At 35.7% G+C, this 21,215-nt stretch overlaps 1 protein-coding gene across 1 annotated transcript in view; it reads left to right on the forward strand.

Moving 5' to 3' along the window:
- Positions 1–9,775: 9,775 nt before the first annotated feature.
- Positions 9,776–21,215, forward strand: part of Pgi (glucose-6-phosphate isomerase) — a 221,903-nt gene continuing 210,463 nt past the window's right edge. Inside the window, exon 1 of the mRNA XM_090401803.1 lies at positions 9,776–9,992. Coding sequence (XP_090257929.1) covers positions 9,856–9,992 — 137 coding nt within the window. The 5' untranslated portion in view covers positions 9,776–9,855. The remainder of the gene's footprint in view (positions 9,993–21,215) is intronic.

The following is a 21,215-nucleotide window of genomic DNA, read 5'->3' on the forward strand; positions in this document are numbered from 1 at the left end:
TTGATATCAAAGTTGTAAAAGTAACTCTAACCTCTTTGCAAGTAAACAAGGAGTTTAATAAATTGAAACTGTAAGCAGAGAGTAAATAAGTTTTTGAGTTAAAAATATTAATTAATGTTGAAGTAAAAAGGTTTTAATTTATGCTAAAGAATTTTTATAGATGGATAGAGAAAGCAATCTCCCTAAAGTTTAAATTCGTGTGTATTTCATAGTAATGTAAATAAAATGTGTTTTGATTTTTTTGTTAAAAGAGTGCTGCCTAATTGTTTATTTACAACTGCACTGTTTCCAAATAAATCGAACTTGTGAGTGAGAAACTAAGTGAGTTAGCCAAAGCGTAAAGTTAAGTAAAAGAATAGACACGACTGTTTGTGTAAAGTTTTATTGAAGAAAATTGTGTTAGAGAAAGACAGAGAAATCTACCCGCCGTATTATTGAGTTTCATGCTAATTAAAGATATTTGTGGAGAAGTCTCATTTAAATAAATTTTCTAGTATCTTAGGCATAAGATTCGTAGTGCAAAGGGTAGATAAAAATAGTACATATTAACATAAACAAGGAAGATTCTGATAGAGAGAAAGCGCGCACAACTAATTAGAATACAAATAAAAAGATATTACTAATATAGGCAGAGTAAGAAAGGAAAATATATAGAAAAAACATGTAAAATAGAAAAGATAATAAAATAACGTTTTAAAGACAGCAGAAGATATTACAAGCTCTTTGCTTTATGCAGACGATGTTATACTTCTAAATAAATCTGCTACAAGTCTGCAAGATTCCCTGACTAAATTGAATAACTGTTGTAATAGATATGGTATGAAGGTCAGCAATAAAAAGACGAAGACAATGAAAATAGGCAGAATCGTTGAAAATGTCAACTGCCTAGTGCATGGAGAACCCGTGGAACAAGTAAAACATTTCAGCTACTTAGGCACGATTTTTAGTGAAGATGGTAAATTAAATATGGAAACAGACAACAGAATCAACAAAACTGGTGTGGTAGGAAGTCAATTGAATAAAATCATATGAAATAAGAGAGAAATTAGTCGGAACACTAAATTAGCTGTATACAAGACATTTTTCAAACCAGTTTTAACTTATATATCTGAGAGAGCTGGGTCAGAAGTAAAGCACCTACCTAAAGACTAGAGACTGCAGATATGAGCGTTCCGAGAAAGATTAGAGGCGTGAACTGATGGCATAAATGGCAATATCATATTAAAAACGAGGATATTATGAAAGAACTTCACATTGTCAGCATCCAGGAATGCGTTAGCAGAGCTGATCTCAGGTGGCATGGTCACTTAAACAGAATGGGCGAGGAAAGATTAGCAAAACCAATGTTCTCTGCCAGGTTGGCAGGAAAACGATCCATAGGAAGACCAAGATACAGATGGATTGATACGGTACAAATTTCCACCTTAGACGATAGAAATATAAGATCTCATAATGTTGGCGTGTTGACAAGTAACAGACTGATTTGGAGGAAATTGTAGATAGGAAGTTAGTAATGATGTAAATTTTTCATGTAGTACTATCATATCCTGTACATCCTTTGATGGTACATGGCATGAATTTGATGATGATGATGATGATTATATAAATTATATATATCCTGTACACTCATTGAGGGTACATGGCAGGAATTTGATGATGATGATGATGTTGATGATATAGTGGTGGCCCGTATATAGACACTGCAGCACCCCCAAGGAAAAAATGAAAAATTTAATTTTTATTTGTGTTTATAAATAATGACAATGCTTACAACATTATACAACATTATATAAATGCAATACAACATGCTAGAGATTACAGCTTATGTTTCAACAGTGATTGAATATCATGAAGGTACTTTCTTGATCATAAATTTGTGTAATAATAATATTTGGTTGCAGATCAAGTGTTAATCAATTTTATTATTAAACTGAACCAGCTAGTTTCGCCACACTTTAACTGTTGGCATTTTCAAGGTACTTATAATGTTAAACAATCTCACAATTATGCGTAACTGCAAAACTAACAAAAATAACTGTCAAAAACTGATTAGAATAATTACAAATAGAATAATATCGAACGTGAGTGAAACACGTATCGCGTGTACAAGCTAGCTGTTGCTAAGGAACTTTCTGTAGTTTGTATTAAAGTTCATTTCTTCCGTTTTTAAAGTTCTGATTAGGGTTTTCCATATTTCTGGGAGTATTAGTCCTTGATTTCTGTTAAGGTTGACAGTAGAACGGGCGACTGTAGCTGCTTCTTTGAAAATTCTTGAATGGTAATCCCTCTATCTAAAGAGAACAGCTTTTGTCACACTCGATGACATGGTTAGTTGTAGAGAAATGAGACGATAGGCCAGAAATATCCTGTCTGTTGTTTTTGACATAGCCAATGTGTTCCTTTTGACTGATTTCGAGGCTTCTCGAAGTCTGTCCGATGTAACTAGAACCACAAGTGCATGGAATATTTTAAACTCCAGCATATTTATAGAAAGGATGGTTGTCTTTAAAGATCTTAGTAGTTTACGAATAGATTCTATTGATTTAAATGTTACTCTTATTTTGTGTTGCTTGAGGGCTGGCGGGCTTGTTGGAGATGCCATTTACAAACGGAATTGCAATCGTTTTTATATATTGAATATCTTCTTGTTCTCTTTGTGGTGGTTCAGAGAAAAGAACTTTATTGACTAGTCTTCTTGGATAGCCGTTCAAATACAGATTGTTGGAAATAAATTTTAACTCATCTTGAAGGGTCTCGTTGTCCGTTGTGATGCAAATCGCTCTTTTCTTTAACATGTGTACAATGCTGAGTTTATGTGAGATGTGTTGAGAGGAGCTGAAATGTAGGTAGCGACCTGTATTGGTCGGTTTTCTGTACACCGATAGATTTATACTGCCATCAATTTGTTTTTGATTAAGATGTCTAAAAACGGTAATTGGTTTTCTCTTTCAAGTACCAGAGTGAATTTAATAGAACGATGGAAGAAGTTGATCTTTTTGAGATAATCATATAGGTCATCTTTGTTATTGTTCCATACGATGAAGATTTCGTCCACATATCAACCACATTTTAGGTTTTGGAATAATTTGGGCTAGGATTTTGTTTTCTAAGTCTTATATAAAGAGGTCAGCACATGAAGGTTAGAGTGGGCTCCTCATCACCAAGCCTGTTAATTGTGGATAGATCTTATTTTTTCCAAGCAAAGTAGTTGGAGTTTAGGTAGTGAGCAAACAATGAGGTTATAGCTTGTGGGAACAAGGTACTTAAGATGTCAATGACCTCCACTACAGGAACGTTTATAAAGAGAGAGGTGACATCTAAGCTGGCTAGAAGATCATTATCCGATATTCTTGTCTGTATACTGTCTTTTAACAAAAGATCCGACATTAAAAAACCACAATGATACCAATGAATTATTACGCAATTTATCCAACTGGCCAACAGACTTGATTAAACAACTAAAATCGATGCATCCTTTAACTCCGAGATTCTATGGCATTCCAAATGGGCACAAAGATAGGATTCCTTTACGTCCAATCGTTGATGCAATCATGTCTCCTACCTACTTATTCTCTCGAAACTCTTACAACAACACATTCACAACTCAGAGAGTTACATTAAAAACTCCGGACATTTTGTGGAAAAGCTAAAAAACATCAACATATAGGATAATGATCTTCTAGACAGCTATTTTCTTGTAGATAGTGTCTAGTTTATGCCTAACTCTTCCTTACCATTCATACGGTATAGTTGTATATGATGTTCATCGAAAAATCAATTTTTTTCCAGTCATGAATGATCTATTGATCCCTCGGGTGCAAATTGTAGACTAAAGTCGATGGTTAGGTCTCGAGTAGTCTGTACTACTAAGATCATAAGGAGAAAGGTATGTTTAAGTGTTTATTATTATTTTTTAAATTCCATAGTCAGTTATTTCACGGATTTTCTCCCATGAGTAAGGTGCAACATAAATTCATCCCGAATATTGATGAAACATAATCGCTCACCATTAGCTGTGCTATTTTTTTCCCAATATATTTCCACTCTTGGAACATCTTAACTATAGCATTCTATAAACAACCTACAACACATGTAATTTCCTAGTTTCTGTAAATCCTCAATCAGTAACTTATAATCATGATTTTTTTCAAAGTTCGTTAGATCATATCTTTGCCCATGTCGATCAGCAATTTCGAATGATCAGTACATCATACATCTCAAGCATCATATATATTAGATTTCATCGTGATACGAATGCCACCTTATTCAGCAGAATGTAAATTGTGAAATACGGGGTGTTCATGATATTTTGAATGGACAGTGCTAGCGTGGTTTTTCAAAAGCGTAAAACTCTTCATTGTTTATGAAGAAATCAAAGAAATTGACGAAGGTAATCATTGTGATGTGAGTTCTTTGAATTTCAGCAAAGACTTTGATAGCTTTCCATAAGAACCTGGCTATAATTGATAAGGGAGGTCCATCATTAAGCAGAATATTACATACCAGTCAGTTGTGTTTCTGTTATTTTGTGTGATGGGTATTTGGTTGAGAGAAGAATGATGCCATGTTGTGCTAAGATGAACCCCCAGAAATGCTCCTAATAGGGCAACATTATTTAATATGTTCAAAACCGATTTAGGTTTCAGTATTAAGAGTAAAATTTCTCTTTTTCCTGACGATGCAAAGCTGCGCAGCTGGTCAAATTTTTCAGATGATTAGAAAAAAAAAAATCAGCTAACGCCTTTTTATTCCCGTATATGGGGAGTAGGCGAAGAAAGTGAAGAACTGGAGTGCAGCAGGCAAAGATGAACTGCCTAGATTTTGGCTCATATACTTGCCAACTACTTATGCTCGATTGGCTCACCAATTTAACAACCGATTACAAAAAAGGTTCGATTGAAGAGTGGATGACAACAGGAAGGACAGTTCTTATTTTGAAAAACAACAATAAAGGAGCTGTTCCAAGTAAGTATCGCTTAATAACTTACCTGTCAACAACATTTAAGTTATTCACTGGGCTTCGAGCAACTTCGATTAGTCAATATTGAATAAACGGGTGTTGCAGAAAACCCAGAGGAACCAAAGACCAATTGTTAATTGACAAAATTATTTTGAAAAATTCGAAAAGACAAACTTGTATGGTATGGATTGATTACCAGAAAGCATTAGACTCTTTGCCACATAGCTGGATTATAAAATCTTTAGAAAATTTTGAAGCGAGTAAAAACATCAAAAAATTCCTAACAGCTGTAATGTCCACTTGGAACTCACTTAACAATCAGTGCAGATAATCTGGGTACAGTCAGTGATTATCAAGAGAGGACTTTTTTTTTTCCAGGCGATTCACTATCACCTCTGTTGCTCATTCTAGCACTGATTCCTCTAACATTAATTCTAAAAGAAACTAACTTTGGATATCCACCTCAAAGCAAGCAGGAAAAATATCTCATTTGTTATACAAATAATGAGATAAATTCCAGGGAAATAGGGCCACTATTCAGTACAGTCCGAATCTTCAGTGAAGCCATTAGTATGTACTTTGGCCTTGAGAAATGTGCAACACTCTCCATAGTTTGAGGGAAAATAACTGGTAACAAAGGAATCACATTTGCAGATGAAAGGAAAATTAATAACTTGCCACAGCACGAATTCTATAAATATTTAGGAATTCTTAAAGCATACGACATTTTAAGTTTAGAAGTCAAAAAGAAAACAGTGTGTGAATATCCGAAAAGAGTTAGAAAAGTTCTCAAGTCCAAGCTGAATGGAGGCAACAATGCAACAGCAAGCAATCAATACATTTGATATCCCTGTAACCAGATACATAACAGGGATAATTGACCGGACACAAGCCGATGTAGATGCATTTGATCGTCAAACACGAAACTTAATGACAGTGAATCATGCATTGCACCCACACAGTGATGCGAATAGGTTATACATAGCCAGGAAAAGTGTAGGATGGTCTTTTGAAAGTGAAAGAAACAGTTGAAGAATAAAAGCGAGCGTTGATTGTTTACATCAAGGGATACACAGAAAAGATGTTAATTGAAACTTACAAAGAAAGAGTAGTGAATGTAGAAGATTCACTGCTTGTTCTTTATTTAATACTCGATGAATATTTGATCAATTAGTCAATATTTGAAAGATATAGAACGGGAAGTTGCCAATCGCTTAACTTGGCCATGGCATCAACTGGCAGTATCAAGAAACATGCCTGATACTTGCTGCTCAAAAACAAACAATAAAAACGAATGCAATAAAGGCAAAGATTGAAGAAATCTGTATGAATATCAAATGCCAACTGTGCAGAGATAAAGAAGATACAGTGGACCATCTAATTAGTTCTTGCAGCAAGATTACCCATACGGACTATAATGATCTGTAGCAAATGCTACACTAGAGCTTTCGCAGAGTAGTTAGCGTATCCGCTATCTAGCCAAAAGACTACAGGTTCGAATCCTGCCGTGGGCATGGATGTGTGTGAGCGTCTGTGGAAATACTAGTGGTGGTGGTGGTCAGCGGTAGATGGCGTTGGTGTAGTTGCGGTCAGTTGGTGGCTTGAGTAGTGGAGACAGAGCTGTAGAGCAGGTGCCCTCTTTCAATGAGTCCTTGGACTCCCTGGAGGTGTCAAATAATAATAATAATAATAATAATAATAATAATAATAATAATAATAAAATCAGCTGACACCTTTTCTTCCCTTAAAAAAATCAGCTAACGCCTTTTTATTCTCGTTTAGGGAGTAGGCGAGGCCATTTAGCCCTATCTAACTTTTGGAGACTAAGGATCAATTCAATCTCAACTGGTACCCCCAATCAGAGATAGATGGCCCAAGGCTATCACTAATTAAGCAGCACACAGTGAAGAAAGATGGCTGAACATGTGCTTCCATCTCATGGTCCCTAACTCTAACACAATATATTTAATATCTGAAATAATGTAGGTTCTACGGTCGATTTTCTTGAGTTTACAGGACGAATAACCCGAGTTTACTGGAGAAAAAATTCGCTTGCCCGTGGCATAGCTCGACTAACTCGGGAACGGTCGAAAAAACCTTAGAAAAAATTTCCAGTAGTCGCTGACTAGATTCTAAAGCAAGTCTTCCTTCTTGCGGGCAAGCGCTATGGTGTGAAAACGCCTCAACCACTGAGGTACACAGGCTCTTATTCCCTTATAGAGAATAAAACTTGGCAACATCAAGAAAGAGATAGAATGTGTGATACTTGCTGCTCAGAAACAAACGAATGCAATAAACGCAAAGATTGAAGAACTAGGAGAGGCTTTTATACCCTATCTAGCTTTTGGAGACTGAGTGGGCAATTCAATCTCCACCGGTAGCCAATCTGAGATAGCTGGCCCATGTCTATCACTAATTATAGACAGCCACTGATGAATAGGCTGGAAAACAAGTGCTGCCATCTCTTGGTACCTATCCCTAACAGGATATGTTAGTCTGAAATAATGTGGGTACTAAGGTCGATTTTCTTGAGTTTACAGGACGAAAAACCCGAGTTTCCGGGAGAAAAAACCCTCATGGTGCTATAGATCGACTAAACTCGAACCGGCCGAAAATAGGCTTAGAAAAAGTTCCTCCAGTCTGTGACTAGACTTGAACCTAAGTCGAATTTCGAGCGACCAAGAAAAGAGGACACAAGCTCCACTCCACTGAGTTACACAATGAAAATTTTAAGATATTATGGGACTTTAAAATCTAGACAGATATACATCTTAAACATAATATGTCAGAAATCACTGTAGTTGACCAACAACATATGTGGTTTATTGATGTGACAATACCAAGCAATAGTACAGTAGAAGAAAAGGTGCATGAAAAAACTGACCAAGTATAGGGATCTGGAGATTGTAATTCAATGACTTTGGAACAAGAGAGAACAACAATTCCAACTGCCATAGGAGAGTTAGGAGTAATACCAAGAACATTTATGAAACATCTGGAAAAGGTGAGCTTCCCAGATATAACATCATCTCAACTCCAGAAAACTGCACTTTTAGGGACATCTTACATTTTACAATGATATCTAGTCGATTCCTAGGCCTTTGGATAAGGCCCGAACTTGACTCACTTGCCAGTCAAAGATTTGATTATTCTATTTCATTTTATTTCTTACTCTTTGACTGTGAACTCTGTTAATTGAATATAACAACATCATCATCAACAACACAATGTGCCTGTGCAGCCTTGTGGCAATGTTTCTGTACAATATTACTAAAGCTCTAGGAGAAAGACTAACATAGATTAACAATAAATAAAAAATAAATAAATCCTTTAATGCCTTTTATTCTCAACAGAAGTATACAGAACGTCTTTAGCCATATTATTGAATGATTGGTAATCAGATAGTCTTTGCCCTTAGTTATCTCTAATTATTATTATTATTATTATTCCGGGCCACTCCAAGGAGTCGACAGACTCATCGAGGGAGGCCCTAACATCCAGTCAAGAACAACTATTCAACATTCACGCAGTATCTATCATACCTTGCCTTGAACTCATTCACGGTCGTAGCACCCACCACAGACTCTGGCAGCTTATTCCACTCATTCACCACTCTCCAATAGTGTGGTGAATGAGTTTTGAAAAGTTCAAAAAATCTCTAATAGCTTAAACCAAGGCCGTCAATGATTTAATAGGCTTTGAGAGAGAGAGAGAGAGAGAGAGCAGTCAAATACTCCCAGCTCCTGGTCCTAAATTCTAACAAGTGTATACTATTGCATGAACGAGTTTGAATTCTATGGCAGATTTTTTTTTATTATTATTTTTTATTTTATTTTTTTTTGAATTGCCCACTCAGTCTCCAAAAGCTAGATAGGGTATAAAGGCCTCGCCTACTCCCTATTAGGGAATAAAAGGCGTTAGTTGATTTATTATTATTATTTATTTATTTTTTTAATTAATCAGGTTAATAACCTGATTAATCAGAAATATAACCCAGCTCCTGGTCCTAAATTCTAACAAGTGTATACTATTGCATGAACGGGTTTGAATTCTATGGCAGATTTTTATTATTATTATTATTATTTTTGAACTGCCCATTCAGTCTCCAAAAGCTAGATAGGGTACAAAGGCCTCGCCTACTCCCTATTAGGGAATAAAAGCCGTTAGTTGATTTGTTGTTATTATTATTATTATTATTATTATTATTATTATTATTATTATTATTATTATTATTATTATTATTATTAATCAGGTTAATAACCGAGTTACAAGAAGGAAAAAGAAAACTATTTGCCCATATAATGCTTAATTAACGAGAAATCGTCTGAGGGGAAAAAAAAAGGAAGTTCCTTCTTCGGTATATTTATAATCGATATATTTAATATAATCATGTGCATTGTCTGGGGAGACTAAATTTTCTCCATGTTGATTAGTGGAAACAGAAAATCCATAAGCATTAAACAAAGGGGAAAAAAACATTACAGCATTAAAAAGAACATTAAATTACAATCAGATATTTTCTACAACCATACAATATTTCAATATTTCTATGTCGATAATTAATTTATGAAAGTTAAGAAACTCACGATGGTTTTGAATTTTGGATACATGAAAATTGTAAATCTGCTTTGCTAATATGGCTTTTTTATTTTTTGTTTGTGTTTTAACAAGCACAAACACTAATCTCAGATTTCACCACTATTGTTTTTTAAGGGCTAAATTGAATTTTGTGATGTTTGTTTTGCGTCTTTATTAGTTACGGAAGTAGATGTCACAGGTTGGCTTCTTGCCGGATGTTTCTACTAGGAAGTTGCTAACCCAAGGTCACCTATCGTCAGGTATCCATCATTGGTTTTGAGAAGCAGTTTTCGCGGTAGGGATTTAAATTTTTAATAATGTCTTTCCAACAGGCGTACACACTTTTGGAGGAACCTTCTTACAAAAGGCTAAAAGCGTATTACGATGAAAACCACAATAAGTTAAATATGCCTCAAATGTTCAAAGAAGACCCTGAAAGATTTCAGAAGTACAGGTGAGAGAAAATATCTCCTAGTTTCGGACATCATATTATAGTGGAAAATTTTCGCTAGAAATAGCGTTCTATAGGTGATAATGAGCAATGTGTAATACGGTCGCTAAATCTTACACTAGCTTTGCATATTAAGATTTTATAATTGTGGAATTTAATATTAGAAATGTAATAAATTGCATAACCAGAATCTTTCCACCACTGAGCAAAATTAAAAAAAAAAATGACTGTAGGGAATGGAAGGGATTCCTCTCCCGACGGCTTAATTATATGTTATAAAAAATAAAAGCATTTTTAAAAATTTTTTTAACTTATTAAAGAATTGTTTACAAATTAACTATCTCTAATTAATTAAAAACTAAGAGGAATTCATCAAATAGATTGGGATGCAAAATTATTATCGTTGCTGCTATCTGCATGGACCACCCAGGACTCATCTGGGAGGCCACTCTACATTACGTCCAGAGCCACCCTTAGACTCAGGGAAGAGGGGGGGACTTCCTTGCCCCCCGCACGTTAGATGGCAACACATTTCACAGACATAAAAATATTAAATAAGAGGCATTAAATATGAAATAATCAGTCATATGGATAAACATTATGCAACAAATATATAATAATTTATGAATTATCCATGTCTTTATTTTATTACTCATCCAAACATCATTGCACCATAAGAACACCCAGACATACTGTTCACATATTTTTGATATTTTGTTGACTTTCAGTCATATAAAATCCATAGCTTTACACATATTTTTCGATTTTTGTCTTTATGAAGTGTATATTTGTTAAGGTACGAGGGCAGAAGAAATTTTGCTCAGCAGTTGGTTACCTTGATTTATTATCAGTTTCCTGATATGTATCCTCAAGGTGTGTTCAGGCCACTGTAACCACACTATATGATTAACTTTATGTTATTATTAATACCTAACAACAATTTTCCTCCAGATTAGTCTATTACTTGTCACTCCAATGTCTTGTATCTAACAGCTTGGTCTCTTAAGACACTTCTGAGTAAATAAATCCACCTAGACCTTGACGTGTTCTCTCTTTCTCTGGTTCTTTTTCTTGATATCTTGGCAGAAAACATCTGTTTTGCTAACCTTTCTTCTCCCATTCTTTTAAGTGTTATACTACCACCTTAGATTAAACGTACTCACACATTCTTGAATACAAACAATTTCAAGTTTCTTCCTAATGCCTTCAATTTTAATATGATTCTGCCATCAATGCCATTTGTCAGCCTCCTAATTTTTCTCAGAACTTTTGTATCTGTGGTTTCTAATCTTTGATCAAGTATTTTATTTCTAACCAAACTCTTGGATCCATAATTTAAAACTGTTTGAATGCTGTCTAGTATACTGTTAGTTGAGTGTTTTGGCTAATTTCTCTCTCTTATTCCATATAAATCTATTCAGTTGGCTCTCTACCATACTAGCTTTGCTTATTCTGTTGTCTGTTTTCACATTTTATTTGCCATATTCACAAAAAACTGTGCCTAAATATAGGCACAGGTTTTAGTGAAGACAGCAAATAATTGAAATATTTTATTTATTTTATATGTTCTCCATTGAGAATGAAGCTGAAGTTTTCTATGTTCCTGCCTATTTTCATAGTTTTTGTCTTTTTATTGATGATTTTCATGCCAAATTTATTGCAGCTGTTATTCATTTCAGTTAGAGAATCCTGGAGACTTATACTGGATGTGTTTAAGAGTATGTCATCTACATAAATCAAAGAGTGAAGTTTGATATCTATGATTCTAATATCAGATTAATGCCACTTTTTTTTTCATAATGTGATCCATATAGATGATGAATAGCAGTGGAGATAATGTGCATCCTTATCTTACTCCTGATTTTACATCAAATGATCTTGCTGTATTTCCTTCATATCTAATGGCTGACCTATAACTTAAATATAGACTATGTATAATGTTCCATTTACCCCATATAATTTTAGCCTTTAAAAAATCTTTTCTCTGGGTATCTTTTTGTTATATCTTTTCCAGATCTACAAAACTTAAATGCAGATCCTTGTCACATTCCAATAATTTCTCAACTAATTGCCATCAAGTGAAAATCTGATCTTGATGACTGGTGTTTGGCTTGACCCCAGCTTGTTCTTCTCCAGATTTATCTTTTGAAATTTTTCTCAGCTTCTTTTCAAGTATATTTGCATTAATCTTACTTAGAACACTTAATAGAAAAATTCCTTTAGAATTCTCACATTACTCTTTATTTTATTTTATTTTTTATTTATTTATTTTATTTTTTTTATAGATGGAAACTATGAAAGCTCTATTCCAGCAGTCTTTTGGAATTCACCCTTGTGACTAAGCCCTCAGAATTATACATTGTACACTACTAAACTTTTATATCTCCGTATTTGAGCACTTCTGTTCAGAAGTCATCCACGTCAGCTGCCTTATCACATTTCGAGGTTTTGATTTTTTTTTTCCCACTTCATGTATTGATATGTACCTCTTTGCTTTCCTCTTGAAAATTTTCTAGTACTGTTCTGTTACTACTTGTTTTGTTTAACGGACTTTCAAAATAATTACTCCATGCATCTAGGATATCCTTATTTTCAGTTTGTTTTCATATAACCTTTATCATATTTGATTCCTTTTTAAAGCACTCTTTCTTCCATTTATAACTTTTTCAATAGCTTCAAGAACACTGCCACCTTCCCACTGTTTACCTTCTATAATCTTACATAAGTGTTCCCATGACTTTTGTTTAGCTACTTTTGTATGTAAGCTCTCTTACATTTTTTCTGGATTCTTTTACGGCATCTGCCAACTTGTTTGCTAGATACTTATGGTATGTTTTCTTCTTTTCGACAACTGCTTCTTTAACCTTCTATGTCAAGGTACAAGAAGAGAAGAAATTTGTTCAGCAATTGTACAATTTAGTTGACCTTGGTGTTGTTATTTTTCTAACCTTGCAGACAACTTTACTGCATGTCTTGTAAGCTGAATTAGTCAATCAATCTTTTCTTCAGAGCATTCCTATTGAGACTCCAAGGTTTGTTGCTTGTTTTCAAACTGTTTCATTTTTTTTTTTTCAACTATTATTATTATTATTATTACGGGTATCTCCATGGAGTCAGTAGACTCATCGCGGGAGACCCAAACTAGCAAAACAATATCTGTCATATCTCTTCTTGAATTCATTTACAGACGAAGAGCTCACAACTAAGTCAGGCAATGAATTCCACTCATTCACCACCCTCCAGGCAAAAAACCTTGTTCTGACGCCCTTGTCAAGCACACTCTTCTTTCTTTAATTTCCAGGGATGACCTCTTGTTCTTCCATCACTATCACACAGCTGAAACATTTCCCCTGCATCAATCCTATAAAAACCTTTCAGTAATTTAAATGTTTCTATCATATCCACTCTTCTCCGCCTATCAACCAACCTCTGCAATCCACAAGCTCTCAATCTATCAATGTAGAGAGCATTTTTTACATCACTTACCAACTTAGTCACTCTTCTCTGAACCCTCTCCACAGCCTCCTCATCTCCAAGGAATCTAGGTGACCAGACCTGAGCACAGTAATCCAAATGTGGAAGTATCAACACCTTGTAAAGGGGAATAATAACCTCTTTATCTCTGGATGTCAGTGTGTTCCTCAACAACCAAGTAATCCTATGTGCAATCTTGGACACCTTAGCAATGTGTCCTGTGAACTTCATCTTCCTATCTACCAACACCCCTAAGTCCCTAGCCTCATCAATCTCTTGGAGTACTGTTCCATCAATGTAGTACACAGCTGGTAATCTTTTAATCCCAAAATGCACGACTTTACACTTTTCCACATTGAACTGACATCCATTACCTTTTGCCCATTCTACCAGCGTATTTAAATCATCCTACAAACTTTCCACATCAGCTTGATTTTTTATTGCGCTACTCAACTTTGCATCATCAGCAAACAACTGAATATCTCCGTGTAAGCCATTTCCTATATCATTTATATACAAATTAAACAACAATGGCCCAAGCACAGAGCCCTGAGGCACACCACTGGTCACCTGCCTCATCCTGGACTCGGCTCCTCCATACACCACCTTCTGGTATCTCTTCCTGAGCCATTCTTCTATCCATATCACGAATTTAGTATCTGTTCCCATCTGCTCCAATTTGCATAACAGTGTTCCATGGGGTATCCTGTCAAAAGCCATAGCAAAATCCAGAATTACCACTGTGTAGCCAGTTCCTTTGTCCAACTCTGATGTCATTCTATTATGAAAAGTTAATAGATTGCTAAGGCAGGATCTACCTTTAGAGCCGCCCTTATGCAAAGGAACCACTTTGCCTAACTTCCACTCCCTAGGGACCATACCAGAGTTCGAACTTAAATTAAATATCCAAGTAAGAGGGGTTGACAATTCATTTGCACATTCACGCAACACCCGAGCTGATATTCCATCTAAGCCTACAGCAGTGTTTGCATTTAAATATTTTGCAATATATTAAATACCTCTGATTTCTTAGCTTCAATTCTCACATTAATTATTTCTACAGGTACAGAGATATCCTCACTTGGGTGATAGACTTTTGAAAAGTGATCACTCAGTAACTCGACTATTACTATTACATCCGATTTTGTCACCTCAATACCATCAGCACCCACTAAAGTTATCCTTCCGAAGTCATTCTTCCTTTTACTTGCCACATAGGGGAAGAACTCTTTGGGATTATCCTTGATCTCTTTGGCTGAGGTCTTCTCATAATCTGATTTAGCTTTTCTTACTATGCTGGTAACCTTCCTAGCTTGAGCCTTGTACTGCTCATGGGTGTACTGGTCACCTTTCTCCTTGTAAATTCTCCATAACATTTTCTTTTTTTTCAGGTCAAGCTTGATACTACTGCTCATCCATCTAACGCCTGCCTTGTTTGACTTCCTGACCATGGGGACACAATCTGATATTGCTTTCCTCAGATACCCGCTGATTTTATCCCATGTGCTACTTTGCTAACATCTTTCCCCTGCAATATGTTCTGCCATGGGATGGCTACAAGCTCACTCCGAAGCTTGTTATAATTGCCTAACCTGTAGTTCCATATATACTCCTTCTTAACAGAAAAATCCACAGATTTTGCTACCTCCCAAGTCAATACCACACGATCGCTTTCACCAATTGGAGGTAACGAGGACACCTTACTTATGCATATATCATCTGAACCAATAACCAGGTCCAACACTCTCACACCACGTGTCCCTTCAGGTATGTGCTGTTTCAAGTAATTATCTCGTAGAAGATATATGAACTCCATTTCATTTTTGCTACGTGATGTTTCCTCCTTCCAATTTGTATCACCATAATTAAAATACCCCATAATAATCACTAAACCTGCACTCATTGCACTAATTTGCTGATGCACGAATTCAATATCTTCCCCTGTACTCCCTGGCGTATAGCAGCATCTAACTGTATATTTGGCTGCATTGGTCACTATTTCGCACCAGACCCCTTCAAATGAACTCTCATTCACATGTCTATCATCTTGATGTACTACTTTCTTTGGCTGCAACACATCAGCTATCATCAACAGTACTCCTCTACGTGTTCTATCTTCTCTATCCTCCCTGAAAATACTGTACCCATCACATTCAATTCCAGTGACCACATCTTCTACTGACAGCCAAGTTTCACTAATGTCTACAACTTTTGATGAGATTGCACTGACTAATGCCAAAAATTCTTCTCTCTTATTTTGAATGCTTCTTGCATTGGTATACAAAAATTGCAGATTCCCTCTAGATCTTGTACCGGCTTTAGAACTGATATATAAGTCACTAATTTCAGTAGTCCCATGCCGATTTTTATCCCCTCTCTTCTGCAGTTTATTCTGCGAATAAGGATCAATAAATATACAATCAGTGCTAAAGTTTCTCTCTCTTACACTCAACCTTTTCAATATTAGTTTCCCTGCCCAATTACTTCAACATGTTCAGAAAACAGTAACTTCTTCATTTGCTTATGTCCTTCCATGTTCAGATGCAGCCCATCTCTAGCATACAACTGTCTTTTTCCTTCAAACACACTCCAAACATCAACAAATTCCAAACCTCTTTTTTTGCACATTCTTGCAATCATATCATTCATTATCATCACTCGTCTACTTAACTCGTAATTGTCAAAACGAGGCAGCACACACACTATCCTCCCATTGACACTTTTCCTCTTCACAATATCTAACAATGTTCTTAAATATTTTCCTACCCGATTTATACCACCACTCAGGTCATTTGTACCCACCATTACTATCATCTTGTCTGCTTTATGCCCCCTCTTTATTGCTAAAGCCACTCTTTAGACTCAGCCACACAGCATTTGTGTGGCTGAGTCTAAAGTTTACATGTAAAAGCTGCTCAGCTTTTACAGGTAAACTTTATGTTGGAACATAGTGTTAGTGTTGACTAGTCCATATTGAGCAGAAATTCTACTGACTTTCGATTATTATTAGACTTGCTGTTTTGTTCAAATTTTCCCTAAATTTGCTTGTTTTCAAACCGTTTCATTTTTTTTTTCTCCCTATAATGTTTTTGTGGTTGTTTGTTTTTCCATTTTCTTTATGTAGGTTGCCTGCTCTAATGACTGCAATTCCTCCACCTCTTCCTTGATTTATAACTTTTCAATATTTGGACATATGGCTTGTGGGCCTCATTTGTATTCTTGCTCTTGGTCCTGCAGATGTTTGGGTGGTCCTGATTATACCTACTACAGTATTTTTGTCCATTAACTGCATGTGTTCTCTGTCTGGTTTGCTATTTTGATTTCACCTGTTTTTGTATTCTTTGTGTCAGTAATACCTATTATGTCGATCTGGTACTTATCCATTCTTCTGAGTTGTTGAACATATATCAGTTCTGTTTTTTTCCTTTGTTAATATTTCATTTACTGAATGACAACCAATTTCATCCATATAAGATGTTGCTTTTGATCTCCAAAATGCAGCCATTCCACCTTTTTATAATTTATATTTGCATTTTGCATTACATTTTAATTCAGTCAGTTCTTGAATTTCTTCACTTGGAGATATGGTATCCCATTTAATTAGATTTAACATCCATGACTTTCACTTCAGAAGAAAAGAAATCTTAATCTATTTTCATTCACCTTTTAAAGAATACAAATGATCTGAATAATTCTTAAGATCATTCTTGGTGACAGGATTCATTGATTTCTGCTAACTTTTGGATACCATGAAATTATTTTCTCATTAAATTGCTTTCAAATATTTCCAGTTTTTCAGTGAAGGTGAAGTTTCAGTAAATCTGTGTTTCCTTCATTTTCTGAAATAAACTAGTATCATAACAAAAAGGTTTACAAATCTTATTAGACACTTTCCTTTAGAAAGCCATCTAACTTCTGTAAACGAAACTTCACATACTGTTCTTCATTATCAACACATACTTTTCTGAAAAAGACGATATTCGATTTGTGGTTTTATTTTATTGATGGATTTAATAACTGTATCGAGAGATTGATAAAGAAGTTGACTAATATTTTTTTGCAAACAGATGATGTTGGTGCATAATGTATGTATAGCAAGAACTTCAGGACATTCTTCTATACATGACATTCAATCTTCTACAGTTTGACCTTCCAACTTGGGCCAAATTCTGTTTAGGGTCTGTTATGGTTTTAGTTTATCACACTGTAATGTTGTATTAGCTTGTTATCATAGGGTGTACTAGCTATCTTCTAAACATGATATTTAGTCTTCTGATGTTTGACGTTCCATAATAAACCTTAAGTACTGCTTAAGGTTTATTATGGTTTTAGTTCTGTCTTTGATCAGTAGGGTTACCATATTAATTACAGTGATAATCCAGCACATTTAAGGTCATCATCAGTAGAATCTGTCAGTTTAAAATAATCAGCAATATTAGATGAAGCACTACTTACTGCTCTCTTGTGTTTAGCACTTTTTACATGATCTTCTATATTGCCTCTTCCCTTGTGTGTGACTGAGAAGTTTCCATTACACAATGTGCAACTTACACGATCACTGTCAGAAGGTTTTAAAAACTTTTACTCAGTTTGCAACTTTTCATTGAAACTGCATTTTCTCTTTCCCATAGTAAGTAAAGTAAGGAATGCCAAAACAAACAAACAAAAAAGTAGCAGACTTTTCAGACACAAACATCAAACACACAAGGAGAATTACTAATCACTAAACATGTAAGCACCAATGATTTAAAAATCCCAGACTTTTTTCAATTTTACACAGCCCTGGACATAATTACAAATCCAGAATCCCAGATATCTGGTAACCCTATTAATCAGAGAATGCTTTTCTGCATTTGATATTGACATTGGACTTAGTTTTGCTATTTGATTTTAATATATATCCATTCCTAATCTAATATCTGTATATTCCCATAGGGCACTTATGTGTTATGGGTTTTACAATTTTTGTGTGTCCATATGGGACTGAAAAAAAATTACCAAGCAACTGATCCAGTTTCCACATCTACAGGTGGTAGATGATTTGGAGATATGGATTGGTTCAAAAAAAATTCCATGGTCGGTCTCTAGAGCAGGTTTTCAGATTATTCAGCCCATTAATGGAACTAAATGCTATAAGTTTACAATATATAACCAATGTCATACTCATTCCATTTGTTCCAATGTGCATAAAAGTGTTCCTTCAATGATATTCTGTTGAACATTTTGAAAAATACAGTACAATCATCATGTAGTCATTTCCTTTATCAAACTTGGTAGTCACTCAATTATAAAAAGTTAATAAATTTTTAAGGCATGACCAGTCCTTCACAAAGCCATGCTACCCCTCATAGAGTATTATATTCTTATCCATCCATTCCTAAATTTTGCTCTTTGACTAACCTTTCCAGTACTTTTACCATTACTGCAGAGATGCTGATTGGTTTACATTGCTAGTACAGTCTTAGAATATCCTTCATACAAAGGAATTATTTTTTTCCTCTTTCCACTCCCTTGGTACTTTGCCAGAGATGAGATTTAAAGAGCCTAGTAAGAGGTACTGTCAGTTCCTTTGCATGCTCTCATAACATGCAAGCTGATATCTCATCTAATCCCATGGCTGTATTTACATTGAGATTTTGCAATATCCTAAGAACCTCCCATTCATCCATCTCTGTTCCCACATCAGCTCATCACTTATGTCACATCAGTAACCTCACTTGGATGATATACCTTTACAAAATAATCACTCAGCAATTCAGCTATTTTATTCAAATCTCTCATTCTTCCTCTTACTTGCCACATAACAAAAGAACTCTTTGGGATTTCCTTTGGCCTACTTGGTTAGTTTCTTCTCTTAATTTGATTTTGCTTTCCTTACAATGCTGGTTACCTTTCTTTTTTGACCTTTGTACCTTGCGAGCTTGCTGCTCACCTTTCTCCTTATAATACTCTATACATCACTTTCTATTTTTGTAGGTCATTAATGATACTGCTCATCCATCTAACTCCCACTTGATTAACTCTCCTGACCTTGGGCATACAGTCTGTTATTGCTTTCTTAAGATACCACTTAACTGTCTCTCATTCAGGTTTTATGCCATGCCACAGCTTCTTCAGAATTCTTCCTAACTTGTCATAATCACTTGCCTTGTAGTTCCATATATACTCCTTCTTGACAGAATATTCCCCATTTTTTTGCAATCTTCTAAGTCAAGACCAAATGATCACTCTCCTCAATTAGAGGCAGTAAATTATGGATTGCTCTTATCATCCTAATGACCAGATCCAGTAGTCTCATATTCCAAGCCCCCCCCCCCTCCATTGCATGCTGCCTCAAGTAATTATCTCTTAGTAGATGTACACACAGTCTTGCTATAAATAGTGTTACAACTTCTGCACATCCCAACACTGCTCACAGAATCGCGTGAGCTCAGTTTCATTAGTAGCACTGTGTGCAGCCAACATTCATGTGTATATCAGTAGATAGGGAGTTGTCTAGCTGTACAGGTTAACTTGCAGTGGGGAGATTGTGAGAACCATGTAGCTGTAATAGACTTCACAAGGTTGGAGTGCAGCCACCTGTTATTTTCAACATGCTAAAAGCACTCGGGATCAATAGGATGTTTTCGTATTGGACTGTTAACCATTATAATGATACTGAATACGTATCTAACTTCCAAAGAACAGGTAGACCACATTGCATTAGGACAAAACAGCTTGTAAGAGCTGTGTAGGCATGCCTCTGTTGTAATCTTGCAAGAATGCACAAAGTGATGTTGTGAGAAATGAATGTTTTGCAGAGAACAATGTCACATATACTAATGACCTGGAGGTGAGAGCCTATTGTCGTTTTACTGGCTACTTCCTAACACCACAACTTATGCAGCACAAGATGATAAAATCAAAGACATTTCTCCAGAAGTATGCAAACAACAAACAACAGGTAGTTGTTTAACCAAAACGATTGGGTATGTGCCCAAGATGTTTGCACAGCACGTGCCATAGCACCCAAGATTCAAAGAGGCAATCATCCCACATCAGTGATGGTTTGGTGTGTGTGTGTGGGGGGGAGAGGATGACATATCAGTGGGTATCCAAGTTGCATTTCTGGAGAAAGGGGCCAAAACTTCCACCAGAGTGTATCAAGACACCATGCTGAAACCTGTGGTACGACCTCTGAACAACACCTTGCTTCACAGTAGGCAGTGGACCTTCCAATAGGACTTGGCCACTCCACAAAAGGCAAACCACATAATAGTAGTTGGAGGCAAATGTGCCCAACCATATATCACCATCTGATTGGCCATCTGGAAGTACCAATCTGGATTCATTGGACTTCAAAGTGTGGTCAGAGTTTGAGAGAATAGCCTTCAAGGAACGACACCCCAGCATCACCAGCCTGAGAATGGATTTGAAGTGAGCAGTGGCAGTGTTTCAGTTGGATGGTGTGCATGCTGTCATCGATATGTGGCCACGCAGACTTTGGGCTTGCAGGAAGGCAAAAGGAGTACATTTCTAACATTGAGTGCTGCTATATGTACATTATACATGTGGTTTGTATGTGCTGATAGCTGTAAACGATTTACTGATAGATTAAAAGTTTGTGCTGTTCAAGTTGTAACTGTGTTTATGGCTAGACTAGGTAAATTCCATTTCCTCCCTGCCATGGGATCCTTCTTCTTTCCAGTTTATATCTCCACAGTTTAAGTTCCTATAATTAAAAAATCAAAAAAAAAAAAAAAATCAAAGATT

Source organism: Typopeltis vanoorti, chromosome 12 (genome assembly GCF_054136105.1).
Source record: "Typopeltis vanoorti isolate ZY-2024b chromosome 12, IOZ_Tvanoo_1.0, whole genome shotgun sequence".
In the NCBI taxonomy this organism is placed as follows: domain Eukaryota; kingdom Metazoa; phylum Arthropoda; class Arachnida; order Uropygi; family Thelyphonidae; genus Typopeltis; species Typopeltis vanoorti.